Here is a 20,676-nt window from a genome sequence, read left to right as displayed (position 1 = left end):
CAAAAAACAGGTCACGACAATCTTGTCTTAGTGTGTGGCGCAGCTTAATTCCAATATGCTCTTACAATGTGTGTCTGATGGCAAGATATTAAACTGTGTGGATAGTCATAGACAATATTTTAAGCAATGTTCCAAATATTGGAAAATAGGTTACGGCGATCCAGTTTTGGTGTTTTGCAATTCTTCGATAATAAGATGAAGCCTCAGCGCATCTTGAGTGGCAATTTGTTGACATATACTGGTATTCAAGCCCTTTCACGATTTTAGCACATATGTAATAAATCTTGGAAAGACAGTCACACTGATGAAGTTTTAATGCATGACATACGTTTATCCCAAATATAGGGCAAGCTGAATAACAGCATGCTTTGAAGGATATAAATTATTGGACAGGGACGACGTACATAATTTTTAGGCAATTTAGAGTCAGTCCTACAACAGGTCACGGCGGGCCAGTTTTGGTGTATGACATATATATTTTTAAATATGCGCCCTTACTGTACATTCGTTCGCAATAGGCCACAATGTATTCGAATTAAATCCCTGACATGATTTTAAAACCAATTTTCGGTCCACGGTCCATCCCATAATGCACTCCCAATATAAGTTTCATTATAACAGACGTAGTACTTAGTTTTATATAAATGTTGGAAAGTCGGCCATATTGACCCGAATTTGGTGCGCGACACGTTCACCTTAAGATGCCAAAATATTAAGTTACACAAGAGCTATGATCCTGGACGACGGACGGACACATGTACATATAGTCCGCTCTTTTATGAAATTGCTGTAATTCAAACACATACAAGAAGGGGATTACAGCTACAATTATCCTCCATAATTGTTCTATATTTGCGAATAGATTCTTCCGCTAGCTCTGTGAAATTAACACGCGAGAAAAAAAGTAGGTTTGCAGCACTTTACCCTCATAACTGTAATCTGTTTAGTTTTACCGAAATGTTTTTTTCTTTTCCCCTTCATTAAACTTTGACAATATTTTGCATATGAAACTCCTGATAGCATTATTGGAATATTCTGCAGAACTTGGGTAAATAAAGGTGGAAAAACAACTTGAAACGTTTAAGTTAGTAACCGCTTAGTCTCTTTACGTTCCAGTAATAATGTTAACAAACTTTTCAATCAGCAATTCCTCGAATTTCACTGAAAATATAACGTAAGATATTAGTCGAATTGTCACTCTCACAGATGTAATGTCCAAAATATGTCACCTGTTTTCGATCGAAATATTAATAATAATAATAATAATAATAATAATAATAATAATAATAAGAAGAAGAAGAAGAAGAAGAAGAAAAAGAAGAAGAGCACTGTTACAAATCTAAATTGTAATGGAGAACATTTCAGCTCTTGCGTTACATTCTGAACCTGGCAGAAAAAAAGAGAGAATTGAACTGAATGTCTTACCTGCTTGTGTACACTCCTGCGAGTTGCAACTTTCCGTAACTGTAACGAGAAAGAAAACATGAGACTTTATGACACAACATATACACTTATATTTCCTACATATTTAATGTTTAGAGGACACAATATTGGTGTGTGTGAGACTGTGTTATAATCCTGATGAGAGAGCACTTTGTGTAAGAAGGAACTGTGTATGTTTGCACACGAATGAAGTGAGGACTGTGTAGGGAGAATATGTATATGTTTGCACACAAATGAAGTGGATTGTATTGTTGTTTGTCCGTCGAGTCGACGAGGACCACTCTAGTCATCCGAGGGTTGGAGTGGCTGGTTCTGTTCTGTGCGTGCGCAGGTGGCTTATGAGGCCAATCCTTGCACGAAATGTTCGTTTGCATAAGGGACAAGGGGCTTGAGTGTCCAGGAGGGTTGATGGCACGCGCGTTCCTGGCTTGCCTCTTCAGCTCAGCAGTGGAATGTGTAGGAAGCATTTACAGATGTTTACACACGTGTGAAATGAGGAATGTGTATGAAGCATTTGCAAATGTTTGCACACGTATGACGTGAGGACTGTTTAGGAACGATTTGCACATGTTTACACATGTTTGAAGTGACAACTATATGATGATCTTCACAAAGCCAGTAAATTTCGATTCCTCAAAAACAGAGTGTGTCTTGTTTGCTAACCAAAGAATTTAATATTTCTAAGATCTGGAATTTTCAGGTTAAAAAAAAATCAATTTCTTAAATTGCTTTATCTCATCGTCACCTTGGCGTTGCCTAAACATCATACGACTCTTTGTCGAACCGTATCGATTATATAATATCATTCTGCTTCAGCGTGTATCGGGCTCTGGGAGAAGTTAAAGTACACCTTATCTAAAGATAATCAAAGCCAAATTTATCTGACATACATTCGATCGACTCTAGAATACAGATCTTAAGTCTGTAGTCATCGCGAGTTGTTAACAACACTGAAAAACCTGAAACAGTACAAATGGCATTTGCCCTATTAGTTTTCTCCCAAAATAGCTTTTTCTTTGAAGCAGGAAAAGTACCGATAATGAGAAAAGAAACATTAAAAATCTTTGTACATTGATTTCACTATCAAATCATGAACAAACAGTATCTTGATTATATGACGAACTTGCCTGGTTTGTGAATGCAAATTACGTTCAGACGCTTTGCGATGATGCGACTAAAGACAACATTTTGGCTTTTTGATGGGGATGTAGTTTATATATTGACACCTTAATTTAAGGTTTATATATTGTTTACCTTGAAATCTATATCTTTTTCATCATTTTAACATTTTTACCTTTAATCTTTTATTTTGATATACTTATTTTGATGTACTTAACTTTTACTTTGTATGCAAGGCTTTAAGCTGGAATCGGCACGACATTGCCACTATAATGCCGATGTGCCATTAAAACCTGATTAAACATATGTCATATATACATTGCACAAGATTACCGTAGTTATTCTGATAGTAGCCCCTGCTAATAAAAGCCCCACCCCCATTTCCACAATAAAAATGAAATTCCTACCTTATTTAGGCTTAGATATCCATATATATATATATATATATATATATATATATATATATATATATATATATATATATATATATATATATATATATATATATATATATATAATGGTATGTCCAAATAATTAAAACAGTACACGAGTAAGAAAAATAAAAGCAATTTAATTTACGAAAGTTTTAAGTCAAACAATGAAGAAAGGTTTTCAACAACACAGCCCCCTCGGCACCCGCACATCGCTGATGTATCTATTAGAATAAATATGGTAGTTACCTACAACTTGACAAAATGAAGCAAACAAAAATGTTATGTCGTACATCTCTCTTTAATTCCCACCCCATAACCACCACTATTGTTGTGATTAGACCATGGGAAGAGCTGTTCTACCCTCTCAGAACTGTTCACACATCAACATTTTTAAATTTTTTATAACTAAATATTTTATTTCCGTACCCGATTATTTTGCAGGCGGCGATCAGCCAACGTATATTTTGTTAGCCATGATAAGACACGAATGTAGCTTAATCAATTTTGAGTTTTTTTTAGAATAAACATTATCTATGATCCTTCCTGCTTGTGTAGATTTTCTATTGAGAACTAAGTATTAAAAGACATCAACCGACTGCAGTCTATTTTCATTTTTTCATGTAAACCGTTACGATGTAAATCTTTCTATCAGAGAAACAATTAGGAGTGCTTATGAAATGTGTTTAATTGTTCATCTTGGCGTCGTAAAAACGCGATCGATTGTCTAAATTATACTGCAGTTTACTTTCTTGTCCTTTAATTGCATTCCTACAAATAAAAATACATATATTACAAATCAGAGATAATACTGATAACGTTAAGTATATATATATATATATATACCGTGTGTGTCCTTTTTGTTTGCCACTACAACGCCAAGTGCTATAGCCAGAGCAGCAAGTCCCAAGAAGAGAATGACCCCAAGAATTATCATGGTTTTCTCCAAGCTGGTTCGGCCTGACCATTTTCCTTGTTTCGAAAAGCTGGAATAAAACGATAATCCATTAATCATGGCTTAGGTAGCATTAACTAATCATAAATCTCCATTAGCTCCTTTGAAAAGGTGATATACCCTTCTTGAACTCAAAAGCATATTTAACTGAATGATCCTTTAAATAGAAACAAAACAAATTAAAATAAAACTTTCTTTTATGGGGGCAGGAAAACAGATGTATCTGTAATAGACAACCGTGTCATATCCATCGCCAAACTGTTTGCGCTTCGTTTGAGATAATTCGATAATTACTTAAAATTACATTTGTAACACTTAATGATGCGTAAAGTTCGTGTAAATTGAACACGAAACGTAAACTGGATCAATTACCCTTGTCTTACGAATTGCTAACAATGCATAAATCTCTTCGCGTTTATTAAACTGCAGTTGAAGAGGTCGACATTCTAGAATACATAAATGTATTTATGCGCATTACATCGAAAGAAGATAGAACGAAAACAAGCAGCAACAACTACAACAGAAAAAAAAAGAGAAAAAAAAGAGAATAGATCTACATGTCAGTTCTACAATAAAATTTGTGAAGTATACAATACCTGTAAGGTAGTAAAATAATCAATAATGACAGACGGATCACTGAGACGGACGGGGGAAGGGGGTCTTTCAAAACTTAAACTTGCAAGATTAATTATAATCCCTGCAGTAGCATTAATAATAACAATGACAGTAATATAGGTAAAGCCATAGCAGAGGGAGCACCTGTAGTGACGTGAGACCTGCATTTTATAATAGTTGGGGACTGACATGGCGGTTCTCTACAAAAAGGACACCAGGAGGAGAACAACAATAATAACGCTATTGCACGAGGTCATGGAAATATTTTGCCGTAGGAAACGTACTTGTTGTTTGCCTGTGCTAAGGACCTTGTTTTTGTGTTGAGTGGAATAATAATTTCATACGTACATAATAACATAATATATTTTAAGTCGCAAAGTTGTAATTGGAAAAAAGTGTCATTTTAACCTTTTTCTACAATTTGACTTTTATGCTGAATTACTCATCAGCAGTAAATATGAAAATCTGGAAATAGGAAATCTGAAGCAAAGTATTTAGTAAATGAACTACTGTGTAGCTAATACACGTTATCATTAGAGTCTGTTGTTTGATCTGGCTCGCTAGTAAAAGTAATCTTAGTAGTATTCATAGTAATAGTAATATTCATATTGGTGGCAGTATTCATAGCAGTAGTAGTATACTAGTATTCATACTAGTAGTATTCATAATAGTTGTAGTATTCATAGCAGTAGTAGCATAGTAATATTCATACTAGTAGTATTCATAGTAGTCATAATAGTAATAATATTAGCAGTATAAATAGTAGAATATACATATTAGTAGTAATAGTAGTAGTATTAATAGTATTATTCATAGTGGTAACTGTATTCTTAGTAGTAGTAGTAGTCATACTAGTAGTAGTATTCATTTCAATATTAGTATTCATAGCAGTGATAGTATTATTTAGCTGTTAGTACCATTTTTGTAAGATCGAACCCACGACCTCCCGCATCCGAATTCATAGTAGTAATATTCATAGTAGTAGTAAAATTCATAGCAATAACAGTATTCATAGAAGCAGTACAAGTATTCATTTTAGTAGTCAAATGAAAATTATAACGCCGTTGCACCTTGCTTGGGATAATTACAGTGCAATAGCTCAATACTATTTCAATGTCGTGATACATTGCGTGTAAAATTCAATTTCAGATTGCCTATAATTGCATATAATTGCTCAAATAAATACATTTCCGCAAAACAGATTGTACCTGAACATTTCAATGACAGCTTTTACAGGTAATAATTCATAGATCTTCACTTGTTACATACCCTATGTGATATGTGGCTATGCCATACTCAACCACCATGTTATGCCTATTCGTATAAAATAGATGGACACAGTTTTACAACTATGACAGAAAAGAACAGAACAGAACTGTATTGATTTGCCGTATGCAAAAATGCACATTGTCAATACAATACAATATGCATATACAATATATTGTTGGATTATGAAGGAATAAATAAATAAATAATGGCAATATAAAATCTGTGTACACATAAATCAGAGACAGAGAGACAGACAGATGGACAGACAGACAGTCGGACAGCGGATGTCTATTATTGAATAAATATGAAAATATAAGATACTGAATTTTTTTCAATATACTGCTCTAGTAACACACTGAAAAGTAAATTTAATTTTTCGCTAACAGTTTCATTAGTACAAAACTTTTTTTTGGTAGAAAGTTTACCATCATGCGGTGAGTTCAACCACTTTCGTACACCAAGACACTAGCAAGTCACTTGACCTTAAAACAGTAAGTAATACAAAATATTACAGACGTGTCTACGCATATAAATGGGACACGGTGGCATTCAGACCGATTAACTTATCGTCATTAATTCGGATTACCTGACCAAGTTTCGTCAATATCAGGTATCCTATAGGTTAGGGACACATTAGAGGGCGCTGAAACTAATCAATCCCGGTGAAGGCGTAAGGAAAAAAGACACAGGCAGAAACCTGTGTGCGCGTATGCTTTGGAATGACTGATAAAGCCATATTGGTTTGACCGTTTTCATGCATTAGATAGGCAACAATCGATTATTTAACATACGTGAATCAATGTGGAAAAGTCGGGTTCTTGATCCGGTGATTAGCGGTAAATCATTGATTAGTCCGATGTAGATAAACCTTCTCTACTTGTTTTAAAGAGCAAAGCAATGATCTAAGTTTATGACATGCTGGCATTTGATATAAAGTACGCGTCGTAACATATATTTCATGTCCATTACGCTGTACAATATCAAGCTTTTTTATATTTATTGATACCGACTAAATTTCTTAACGCGAACAAACCTTTACAAACCTAGTGAGGAGAATACATTGAAGAGAATTTTATTTACGAAAACGCACATGATACATTATTCACGATCATTAATCCATAAAAACTATGACGTTTGAATATCATTATTTACAAACTGACTTTGTCTTATCTCCACTAACATTTTTGTCGTACATTTTTCCCAAGTGTCTCAAGTGGCTGAAACTAGAGCCAGGAAGGCACGCCATGCATCATTTGCAGTGCCAATAACTTGCAATTAACTGTAAAAATATTAGAAAAATAGAAATGCAGGTTATGTTTTGACGTAATTTAAACGTCATTAAAACGTTTGATTTACGGTGTAAATTGGAAGGTTCTGAACTGATTTATCATCACGATAAATAACCCATTAACAGACACATTGCAAACAAACTTATCACATTGTAAAAGTGTTTGAATTACGAGAAATTTTGCAGGTCCTGAATCGATATATCAATCAAAATAATTCAAAAGGGCTGTAAATCGCAACAAATGCGAGAAAGATCTGATGCAAAAAAAACACCAACCCCCAAAACCTGATTTTCTATTGACGTAGTATTGAGATTGCGCGTTTAAATTCAGCATAAAAATTTAGTGTAGGCCATGAACTGATGCATTGTTTAAAATAGATAAAACGTTCCGAGGTTTATTACACGTGGATATAGATAAATGAGTCAGAAGTTTTTCTCAGTTAACGTTATTTTGATGACTTAGCATTTTATATATATCCGGTTTTATTTTATGCGTTCTGAAATACTGTATCAATCCAATTAAATAAAGAATTTAAAAGGGACCTGGATGACATAGTAAGGCGCTATCGTGGTATCTCGACTCTCCTTAATTCAATCCGCGGGTCTGACACATGCAAGTAAACGTGGTCGTCAATCCGAGGTCGGTTTTTTTCTTCTTCCGGGTTCCCGGGCTTCATACCCCGCCAAAAAATCAACAAATAAGCACCTCGTATATATTAGCATACATTTTTGTGCAATCGCCACCGAATAAATAAAGTTTAAAATGTGTTTTATAGGTAATTATAGGGATGCGAATTTTGTAGTATCTTACCATTTTATACATTGATCCTTGACTACATGACCTATATGAAAATGATGCAACATAAAATATTATTCAGATTAATTAATTTGAAAACGCCCCACATTTACACGTCAAAAAGGGATTCGAAGTACCTCAGCTGGTAGAACGTCGAATTCATAGTATAAGGGTAGCAGATTCGATGCCCACCAAGGCCATCCTGGCTCTGTGAGTTCCATTTCCTCAGCACGATATAGTTAATGTATAAAACGAGCCGTTCAAAAAGCAAAAGCAATAAAAGGAAAAGAACAACAACAACAACAAACAAACAAATTCTACATGTCAATTAAGGTCATGGAATATAGAAGTTAACTGTCATTATACATAAGGCCTTAACTTCTTTCTATCATGATTGAAGTGAAACGAAATGTATAATTTAATAATGCTATATTTTTGGTAAAGATGTACTATGAATAATAAAGAAAGGACTTTTGCTATCAGAAAGATTATCAAATTAGCATGCATGTGTTTAGCAGATTTAATATGTTCTCATCTTATAAGCTTTATAAGATACATACATGTATATAATAAGACACATACAGTAATAATGTTCTAAACAAAGACAGTCATACAAAATCTCTTTTTCCAAGAGCTCTCTCTCTCTCTCTCTCTCTCTCTCTCTCTCTCTCTCTCTCTCTCTGGGACTCTAACGAATAAACGGTTCTGAAGTCTGACACCATTTTCGGGCTGGTGGGGTGAGGTGAGTCCCAAGAGATAATTATCAATGATCCACACCCCCCTCCTAAAAAGTAAAACCTGCATGAATCTATGCAGGCTTTAGCACATAGCTTGCCAAACTTTAATACTTCACCATTTTGGATAAAATTGCTCAGTTCAATTTTAGTTATAAAATAGTATAGGATATTTTAACTGTGCTTTTCTGTCGCGTTAATTCTTGTCGTAGATGTCACCCGAACAAGTTCGTCAGAACCACACACGTGCGTTCGCGCGCGCTCACACGTCACGTTGAATTGATACTTGAAAAGATAATATCTAGCTATGCAACCTTGTGGTCACGACTATAATACCTGTATAGAAATCCTAACACAGTGGGAATATAATTAGTCATGATTTCAATTTTATGAATTATAATAAAGTGTATCTTACTCACAATTTAATGACATGCTTACTATTTAGTCATTCCATACAGGGTTTTGCAAAATTTATATATTCAGGTCAAATTGTAATAGTTCAAATGACAAACATTACTTCTCATTTGTTTTTAAATCTGCAAGACATGTCAAGAGAGCTGTGTAAATATTTGAAAATTTTAAGTCATTATTATATTGTTTTTGCATTAAAGTTTCTCAAATTTAAATTTTAGTAGATACAAAGTGTGATGTTGCAAACTGTTGAATATTATAGCAAGCCAGAAGTCTATAAAGTAGCGAGCTTATAAGTCCGTATTAGGACCCAGAGAAAACCGAAACAATGTAGAAAATAATGTTTGAGTTTGGAGTGAGGTCGTTGTTTCTCTGTTTCCAAGGACACTAAGACAATAAGCGTTGCTACTTAAAGTTCCTATGACACAAGCTAACACCATTAATTTTGTTCTGATAAAATCAAGATCCACATATTCATGAAATTTCATACCTATATGGCTTTATCTACTTCACACTTGTAAGTACGCAATTCTAAGCCGTCGATCGGCATTTCATGCCAAATGCGGCGAAGTAGGACCTAAATCCCTAATACAGAGAAATATTCATATCTCTAATTATCGCTAATTACTAAACACTAATAGGTGATAATAATAATGTCGCGTTGTCCAATTTACAAAACTAGTCCAAACTAGTCCATACTATGATGAAGTCCCGTGAAAGCGGTCCAGTATGATGAGTGTATATACTACTTAGCTGAGTATTACATTTGAGAAAATATGCACCCAATATCGATTCCTCATAGAAAGGAAATAATCATTAAAATCTATCAAATCTATAAACGAAGACGAAAGTGCAAATAGCATATATCCTATGTTTTGTTTTACATTACTTACCAAAAGTCTTTTTCCTCGGCAATATCTTCACTGTCAGTGTTTGCTTTATGATACGGTTGGAATCTAATATCTCCATTTGCTGTTTTGATATCTTGCTTCATAATAGCGAATTAAGATATATGTCAAATATCGACTGTTTTAAAAGATAAAGTAACTTCAAACATGTATTCGCCTGTGAAACTTTCATTGATTCAGATATCAGATACCATAGTAGATTTCACGAAGCAAAGAGAAAACAACCTTAAACGTGACTCTTGGCCTCCGTATGTTCAAAACAATGCATTTTTCTCTGAATCATTTCTGGAAGCCATCTGTTTAAGCAATTTTCCTAGCTTCCATAGATGCCGCCTTAATTTAAAAGTGGAGGAGAATGATAATCCCAATTTCGTGTTGCCAACCACGTATCGTCAGCCAGAATCCTACATCTCCTGCCAATATCATGATCTGATAAGTCAAAGTTAAGCGGAGGGATCACGACGGGAGATCAGTTGCCCGGATAAAGAATACGGCTGGAATATCTTTAGTCTGGAATGTCCCGGAAGTTTCTTAGCTAGGCGAACTTGCCAATGGTCGTTTCAAAAACACAGAAGTTTCTATTACATGTAAAAAAATTATTAAAGCAAAGTACTGCACAACCAAAGTTCTTCAAACGAAATTTAAAAGATAATATTTTTGCACAAGGAAACAGAGAGAGAGAGAGAGAGAGAGAGAGAGAGAGTACAAATACAGCTAGTACCTAATTACCTAATTATTTTGTTATTGTTCTTGAATTCATTACAAACTTATTTATTTATTTATTTATTTATTTATTTATTTATTTATTTATTTTTAAAGCCCATAGTATACCATTGTATTATAATTGTTTTATCTGAATTTCAAATTCATCATTCGAAATATCAAATACTCATACAAATATTTTTCATGTTCTAATAGTTGTATAGGTATTTATGCCATTAGTCTGCTATACCTTTTAATTAGATCTAATTAATATGTAGGAAATAGAAGCCTTAATCGCACATATCACTTGATTTTTGTCTCTCCTGTTTTAGCTTAGGCAAGACAAGTATCACTTATTATAAGGGTGGCGGTGTAAAATTTTGAAATTTTTGTATACATTTTAAATGACGTTAAATATTAATTTATCTTTCAAAGGAGAGTGGTTGAAACTATTATGATAATGACAATACACAGTGTTCGAATTGAGCATTGCAAGTAGCTTGCGCAATGACACAAATGTGAACAGGTAAAAAATATAGCTCACTGTTATCCATAAGATTAATTAAGGCAGTCAAAACTAATTACATAGTCCTCGATTCAGTTTTAGGAAATAGAAATAGGACAGTTTTGATTTAGAATTGATCTAGTCTACTGAAATTATAATGATAAAATAAATTTTAAAAGACTGTAATAACAAGAACGGCGTGTTCAACTCGAATTTCGATTAAAGACGCATTTCTCATATTGATCGGTGCGAAATGGCCCGTTTGCAGGACACCTGACTTCCGCCACTGTTAGTACGTACATGTGTTGCAATTAATCGTGAGGTCTTTTTGTGGGTTATTTTTTTTTAATACTTGGAAAAAATACACAAGTGATGATGGAAGTCGGGACTTTCATGTTAAATGAGTGCGCTATGCTTGCAGTAGAAGGTCACAAATAGTCCACGAGTCAGGACGAAGGTCGCGTGTGAGGTTGGATAGAGCTATCCTGCACATTGTTCTACACTGGGAAACACGATCAACGACATATATGAATACGAGAAACAACGTTTGTGGCCTAGGTTTCTCTTGATTACGTGAATAAGATAGGAAGAAAAAGTTGACTTAGCTTTGCATGTCATAATTTTATTTAGGTTGTTGTTGTTGTTGTCGGGTTTGACGCCATTTTTCAGCACACGATAGGCTATACATGGCGGCCAGTATTAAGGTGGAGGAAGAACCCGGGAAAATCCCGGAAAGAACCACCGACCCACCAGAAGCTACTGGCATTTATTTAAGTAAAACTGATGACACGGCAGGTTAAGTCTTCTTTATGCACAACTAAACATACTGAAAGGTACGATGAAAGATTTAATACATGCATTGTAAGAAAATACAGTATACATGAGTTTATACATCATTCTGTCTCTTACTCACCCACTCTCTCACTTTCTCTTAAATCAGCCACTATTCATTATTACTAATATTGTACAAAATCATAGTCATAACTAAAATAACATCAATACTTAATTAAAATATTAAAAAATATTTGGCTCTCTCTGTGGCGGCTACTCATGGGTTAGAATCTAAATGTACAAGACTATGATTCCCAATCGATGCTAGGCTGATCACAGTATTACAGTGTATTCTGGTCTGATCCCAGCTCAAGTAGAATTAGTGCTAGGCTGATCCCAGCTCAAGTGAAATCTGCTAGGTTAATCACAGCATTCAAGTGTGTTCTGGGCTGATCCCTACTAAAGATACGCTATGCGCGAGGCTGATCCCAGCATAATAGTGTATTATGGTTGGTTGATCCCATCTTTAAGTGAATTTAAGCTAGGATGAACCCAGCATTATAGTCTATTCTGTGCTTATCCCAGCTCAGGTATAATTGGTGCTAGGCTGATCCCAGCATTACAGCGTAATCTGGGCTGATACCAGCTTCTGTAGACTGTGCTAGACTGATCCCAGCATTAAAGTATATTCTGGGCTGATCCCAGCTTCTGTAGACTATATGCTAGGCTGATCCCAGCATACTAGTGTATTCTGGACTGATCACATCTTAGCTAACTCTATGCTGTGCTGATATTCGTATAAGAGTGTATTCTGGGTTGATTCCAGAATAGTGGAAAAGAGCTTGGCTAAACCCAACATCAAGAAAATATTCGTATTTTCTCCAACTTAAACGGTAAAAGAAATGTATTAAACGGGCATGACCTTTACGTTATTATTATACCATAAGAATATCCGATTGCAGGAAAATGCCAAATTGAATTTGATATTAAAATATATGAAATGAGAGCCCCAAGATAATGTCTGCTATGTCTTTGGACTATATTCCAGCATTAGGAAGGATTCAGCCGCCCTGGTGTGGTATATCTCTTTATCATTTTCAATACTATGTAAGACACATGGGCTTTGTTTTGGCATGTCTCTTCACTGTATTTAAGTTGCGATCATGGGTACAGAAAATGGAAACATTCCATGCAACATTGATGTAAGTAGTTCGATTGCAGCATGCATACAAAGTCATTAGTCGAACGGAAAAAAAACTTGCCAGCTTTTATTGAAGCCCCTTGCAACCACTGACAGAAAAAAACCAATGTCGAGACATTGAACCGTTTTGTAGACGGTACCCTGGCAATACAAGTGAAGCAGTATGTGACTTCATTGCACGAGCACCTATCTCGGGGAAATAAAAAAGATTTCAGATCCCAAGAGATATGCCGACATGATGAAGCAGAAATGTGACAATTTGGAACAGTATTCTAGAACAAACAACATCCACGTTCACACCATCCAGTACAAAATGATTGTCAGTGAGAAAATTAACACCGATGAGATTGTTTGTTACATTTTCCGAAAGACTTTTAGACTTGACTGTAGCCCAGAGAACATTGATTGGTCGCACTTGTGTTTAAAAACGATAGGGGTAAAATCCCCCCCATCATATTTAAATTTAAAACGTAAATTATAAGATTTGTGGTGCTTGTTAGTCCATTGATGGAAGCGTCAATTTCAAAGAGACATTGCAAGGGTTGAGGTACCAAGTGAAGTCATTGACCAATATTCCAGACCCAACCCAGGTCGACACCAAGTAGTAACATAATTAATAACATATATTTGTAGCAACATTGTCCAATTAATTTAAATTGAACCAGTTTTTTGAAAAATATTCATTTCTCGTGTAAGTTCAGTTTTATTATTTGTTCCTTGCTTCCCAGTGCATCTTCCAGTTTGAGATAACCTTTCTTTTCTTGTTTTCCTTTTCATGGTCATTTTCCAGAAGACTTAAGATAGTGATGAAATTGTAATATAAAGCAACTAACAAGTCCATTACTAAACACTCCCCACTCAAAATAATTGCCTAAAAATATCTCCCAATGATCCCTCACAATTCTTGCATTTTTCCCTCCCCATTTTACCACTTGGCCCATATTAATAGCGTAACAAAATATAACATACAATAGTAAGTTCACACTTTATGAAATCCATGTATATCCATGTAACTTTATCTCATTTAATATTTTTAGAAACGATATTGTTTGGCATCGCTAGAATAATGGTGCCGATAAGTTGTGAAAATGATATTTTCTCTGGATATCAAACTGAAAATAAATTGATAACTCAATGTATGTATGTATGTATGTATGTATGTATGTATGTATGTATGTATGCTTGCATGTGTGTCTTCACACACACACACACACACACACACACACACACACATGTCGAGAGCTTAATGCTGCCAAAGTCCGATATTTTATTAAACAAAATGAAAAGATATTCTAAACTTAGAGGTTGTATGTACAGAATTTCATAATATAGAACGTGTAGTAAAGTCTATTCTACTATTTTTTCAAGAGACATACCAGATGAACACCGGTTTGTTCTAAATATGGAATAATTGCAATCAACAGATCTACCGGATCAACACCGATTTGTTCTAAATATGGACTAAATGCAACCAAGAGACATACTAGATGAACATCGGTTTGTTCTAAATATGGAATAATTGCAATGCCAGTAGCTGGTAAAGTAAATTAACATTTCAATTTATCAGAATGTTACCACGTGATCAAAATGAATTGCGTTTATTTCTGTATGAACAGTAAGGAGAACTACTTTTCTAATAATACACACTTTTATAAATAGAGTCACGTGTACATCACAAGATAAACACTGCCAGTGAATACAGACAGGAGGTAAGCATTAAAAGAAAAGAACATGCTTACAATTTTTTTAAATTAAAAATATGACCTTATTTCGATCAAGCAGGAATATCCTAAGTTCTATAAAGAGCTACGTAATAGAAAACCCCAAACATGTATTACTACGCTCAATTAAGATTTCTGTAATAATAACATACCAAATAATTGAAATGTCAAAAGTTTCAATTATAAGAGTTTAACGTTTTTTTTCTTCTGAGTTAATCGTAGTATAAATTGTCAGTTGCTGACTCACACAGCTTACATAACGCTCTTCGGGAGTTATTTGCTACGTGAGGCGGCAACTGACAGTGTGTACCACGATAAACGCAGAAAAAAAAACAACGTTAAACTCTTAACTAAACGTAGTCAAGAGATATACCAGATGAACACAGGTGTGTTCTAAATATGGACTAAATGCAGTCAAGAGACTTACCAGATGAACACAGGTGTGTTCTAAATATGGACTATACGCAGTCAAGAGACATACCAGATGAACACAGGTGTGTTCTAAATATGGACTATACGCAGTCAAGAGACATACCAGATGAACACAGGTGTGTTCTAAATATGTATGGACTAAATGCAGTCAAGAGACATACCAGATGAACACCGGTTTGTTTTAAATATGGACTAAATGCAGTCAAGAGACATACCAGATGAACACCGGGTTGTTTTAAATATGGACTAAATGCAGTCAAGAGACATACCAGATGAATACCTTTTTGTTCTAAATATGGACTAAATGCAGTCAAGAGACATACCAGATGAACACCTTTTTGTTCTAAATGTGGACTAAATACAGTCAAAAGACATACCAGTGATACATCAGATGAACACATTTTTGTTCTAAATGTGGACTAAATGAAGTCAAGAGACATACCAGATGAACACCTGCTGGGTCTAAATATGGACTAAATGAAGTCAAGAGACACACCAGACGACGACCGCTGTATCTGACGTAGTATTAAATATTACGAACACATGCTGCTACACTGGAATATCCATTTTTCGGATAAAAGTGGACATTTGCCTGCAAAATGTCGAAAGATCGCCTTCTAAAAGAAAACTAACCACTTGTTCAGTTTTCCAAACACAGTATTACAAACTGTACGATTCGCTCATGATACCAGACTAGAGCATCTCTATCCCCATATTTTCATGTCTTTATCTCAACGCCTGGAACAACGTTACAATGAATCTCATATTCTTCCTCATTTTTAAAAAATGTACCAATACTTATTGTTATTGTTTTATTAATATAACTATTGCTTTCTTTCTTCATTCATAATCGCATATTTGTGCTTGAGTTTTGTAGTGTATAGTTAATACAGCTATGGGTGAAAGCAAATTAGTTAATAAGGACTGACAGTCCAATTGTAAATAATTGAATATTAGAAAGATATAATTTTACAATCTATGTAGGGTCAATTTATAGACGGAAAGACGGACAGTAGATAAACACGATTATAAACAGTATTAAAGTATTTATCTGATCCATCTCTCTCTCTCTCTCTCTCTCTCTCTCTCTCTCTCTCTCTCAGGCGATATTCTCGATCTGACTGCAGACTTCACTATATCTATTTTGGGGGATGGGAATTCAAATCAGTTTCATTTCCTCCGGATGACATTGTTAGTCACATTTAATCAACGTTTGGGTATATCTACGTGTGTGGGTTTGTGTGATGTTGTACAAGGGGTTATGTTTCAATTTTCTCTTATCAATATGCATAGTCACAGTTTTAATTTCTTATTCAAAGGAAACATTTCGGAGTTTTAAATAAGGCATAAAGACCAAATTATAACAGGTCGGACTCGTATGCACTTGGCACGATACGTAGTGTCAAATTATAAAGAAAAGAAAAAAGTTTACGGAAAAAACTGAAAAAGAGTTATTCAAACACATGTTGCTGGTAAATGTATGAAACTAATGCGCCTAATATAATCACTGATGTTTGCCTGGACTGGTTTTTGTAAAAGAAGATCAAAAATAATTAATTAATAGGTGATGACTATCTATGGATCAACACGATTTTTGGAAACAACACCTATCTTAAGTCAAGAAAGACACGGTTAGTAGACACAGGGACCAAAGCGTACAATAAGGAGAGAGAGAGAGAGAGAGAGAGAGAGAGAGAGAGAGAGAGAGAGAGAGATGCTTTCAAAAATAAATATTCATACTATTTAATTCTTGAGCATATAATTTTGAACTGGTCTTGTTAAATTCCTACCTGATAGAACTATTCTCGTATAATTCCACTTGACTTTCTCGAAATTTTTTCTCGGACTCCATGTCTTTTGGATGTGAAATCTTTGATGATGCGAACTGAAATCCAGACTGGGCCACTGTCGGTTGGGCCACTCGAGGATAACCCTTCAGGGTATATTTGACTGGTGCATGAATGTTGTATATTATAGTCGTTGAAAATGAAGATAAAATAGTATCATAAATTACTTCCGTCCGGTGGTCGATGGTAAGTCTGTTAAGAGGATGGTACGGGTGTCACATCTCCTTACGTAAACAACTTTATGTTTAGAAGGTGTTATCAGGTGTATTTTACCATCTTGTTTACTATATTGGACTAATCTTTAATTTATTTTATATTTTAAAAAAATATTTTAGGTTGTGAAGTCTTGTGCCATAATATCGCGTTAGCTAGTCACATAACATTGTGATGTCACAATAGGAACGGATAAACTGAATATCTAACGCAAACAATTCATGTCGCAAATGAATTAAACAGACAATCTTTAGACATGTAAAATGGCTGAGAACTACATCATTCCCCTTCCCCCTACTCGGTCTTACATCAAAATGCAGTTGCAAAGCTCCCCCAGGCCCCTCTCAAGTATCTACTCGCATCTTCAGAACGCGACTCAAGAGTTGTAACACAAAATGTCACTGTAATTGCAATTTTTGTAAATTTAATCCTTTACTTCCTCTCAGGTACCACAGAGCAAAGGGCCGAAAGCATACTCAGTCGCAGGTCATCATTTGGTCAAATCGAGTTCAATGTTTGGAGAATTTTCTTCCAGCGGTTTTGGAGGAGATGCAGCTAGAGACAGACGAACGAATAGTTAGACGGGGGTTATTTCACAATCCCTTTTTCTAAAACATGGGAATTATAATACAAGCAGATAAAACCCAAGTACAAAAGTGTAAATAGGCAAAAACAATTGGCCTCAAGTCAGACTCAGGGTTTTGATTCACTCGGTAGTAAGATACATTGCATGCAACAATACAACGACGTCTAAAGTACGGAAGAATTAGACAAAGTGTCCAATTTTTTCCACAAACATTTTCATACTTTTTCAGGCTTACACTTCTGGATTATAATTTTATACTTGACATATTATTATTAGTTACGAATAAGAACTTTTCGATTAGTAAGATATATTTGAAAAATTGTGAAGAAAAAAAAAAGAAGAAAAGAACTAATGAAACTTATCGCCCTCCGCCCACTATACCATTTTGTTTTCTTAGCAACGTATATAATGGTAACATACAGGAAACTGAACTTTTATTTCTTTATATCTCATATTTCTAACATTCATTTCGCAATGTTACCGAAGGAAATTAATTTAGGGTCACCTGGATCAAAATTAAAAAAGCATATAACATTATATGTTACTTTTTTAGGTCAAAATTTGAGGTCTATCTTTGAAAGTGGTTATTTCTATAAACATTATGAGATACGTTTCTGCTGGATTATGTTAAGAAATCGTTGATATTTAAAGATCTCGTTATACGAGCGGGATCAACTGACCTTCATAAGCTAATAATAATAATAATAATAATAATAATAATAATAACAACAACAACAACACCAATAATATAGCCGGTAGAGTGGTGGTCTGGGAGCGAACTCATCTTTGGTTATTGGTGACCCTGAGTTTTGTTGCATAAAATTGTCTTCAAAATTTTTGTTGCCGATTAGATAAAAGGGGATAAGAAACTACAACTTACACAGCGATATGTATCAGCACTGGAACGTACGTATTTATATGGCAGTACAACATAATGTATCATCATTCCCTCTTCCACTACCCCACCCCACCCCCAAGCGCCTTTCACCAAGGATATCGCGATAAGCACGATTCAGCTATGAACTATATTTATTGGTGAACTCTTGCAAACTGGGAACACTTGTAAGTAAAAACAAATTATTGCATTTACGCACTGATATTTTTCACCATATTGTATCATTTTCTGAAATTAATCAAACATTGTAGCCAATATTAAGAGTAAAACAAAACATCACTGTCATGTTTGTGTAATTTTCTTATACTAAAAACACATATTAACCAGAATTAAAAATAAAATACCTATTTACTGTCATATTTGTATAATTTTCTTAAACTGAAATAACATTATGGCCAGTATTGAAAATATAGTACATATACACTGTAACTAATAACACACTATAGCTATTTTTGAATGTACAGTACATATACACTGTAAGTAATATCACATTATATCCATTATTGAATGTACAGTACATATACACTGTAACTAATATCACAGTGTAGCCATTAGTACTAATATTAGTACCCTTACTCGTACCTCGTGGACAGGGTACTAACATGAGCATATACGCGTTAATGGAGCAAGCCGGGTGTGATTCACACCCGGCGCTCTTTTAGCCTAATAATAACACTTTTAACATAATCCTTGCATATAATCCAATAAATTGAGTAGTCCTCTTATTTAATACCGGAAGTATCGAAAATCTTTGTAGAAATAGTTGTAAAATCTCGTTTACCTTTTTTAGCCGATATTTTCGTTTAGATCGTCCGCCATGTTGTTTCAAATAATGATTACTTCCGTTCTCAGCCTCGTTTGTTTGTGTGCGATATAAGGACATTGACGCCTTATTAGGAAATGTAAACAAATCGTAGTAAAATTTTGGCGCCGTTTGGGTCAGAAATTCTGTGCATTAAAAGTAAATACGGTTTATCGGCAACTTTGAAATTCCACCAAGAAGCCATTATTCGCACTTGATTGATAATAATACAGCGTAGAATATCAAAAATATGGTCTGGCAAGCTTTACGTAGAAAATGGGTCACGGCGAGAGTCTCGCATTATCTGTCATGGCGGACAGGATAAGGTTAGAGTAACCATGCCAATTTATTTTATCGTGTAAGGACTTAATAAATTCAAAATAAGCCAAATTTCTTTCACAACATGATTATACTTATGTAGTTATGTACACTGTTTGTTTTTCTGACTTTAGTGATGATTTTTTTTGCTCCATTGCATGATGGGATCAGTTCGTAGCCTCAACCACAACAATTGAAGTTGAGGCTACGACATCGTAGCTATGTAGCCATTATTGAATGTAGAGTACATATACACTGTAACTAATATCACAGTGTAGCCATTATTGAATGTACAGTACATATACACTGTAATATCACAGTATATCCATTATTATTGTAAAGTATAAATACAATGTAACTAATATCACAGTATTGTCATTATTGACTATAAAATGTACATATACTGTAACTAATACCATCACAACTATATATAATTTATATCCGGGTCCATTTTGGAATAGCCCAGTGATGGCTGTGATGAATGTTGGTTGAGCGAATACAAAAAAATTAAAACTACAGCTTGAAGCATCAGTAATAGTTATGGGACTTCCAAAATATACTGGAAGGCAATTTTTCTATTTCGAAACTGGATGGGAATGTCTGCAATGCTGTGTGTGTGCGATTGCTGATGCATGGTGGGTGGAGTTGGAGTATAATGGGAATTTTTAGGTATACTGCAATTAGTTATCACACTATTGTATGGGTGGATGGGAG

At 34.6% G+C, this 20,676-nt stretch overlaps 1 protein-coding gene across 1 annotated transcript in view; it reads right to left on the bottom strand.

Annotated features, from left to right (window-relative positions):
* The window catches only part of LOC149782073 (neprilysin-like), a 59,252-nt gene extending 42,028 nt beyond the window's left edge, over positions 1–17,224 (bottom strand). Inside the window, exons 1-3 of the mRNA XM_089933501.1 lie at positions 17,092–17,224; positions 3,840–3,979; positions 1,426–1,464 (exon numbers count right to left, since the gene is read on the bottom strand). Of these exons, the coding sequence (XP_089789627.1) occupies positions 1,426–1,464; positions 3,840–3,979; positions 17,092–17,153 (241 nt within the window). The 5' untranslated portion in view covers positions 17,154–17,224. The remainder of the gene's footprint in view (positions 1–1,425; positions 1,465–3,839; positions 3,980–17,091) is intronic.
* Positions 17,225–20,676: the final 3,452 nt, after the last annotated feature.

This window comes from Sinohyriopsis cumingii, chromosome 15 (genome assembly GCF_028554795.1).
Source record: "Sinohyriopsis cumingii isolate HCF-2022 chromosome 15, ASM2855479v2, whole genome shotgun sequence".
Taxonomy (NCBI): domain Eukaryota; kingdom Metazoa; phylum Mollusca; class Bivalvia; order Unionida; family Unionidae; genus Sinohyriopsis; species Sinohyriopsis cumingii.
The sequence above is the reverse complement of the archived record's forward strand: the minus strand, read 5'-3'. Positions and strand labels throughout refer to the sequence as shown.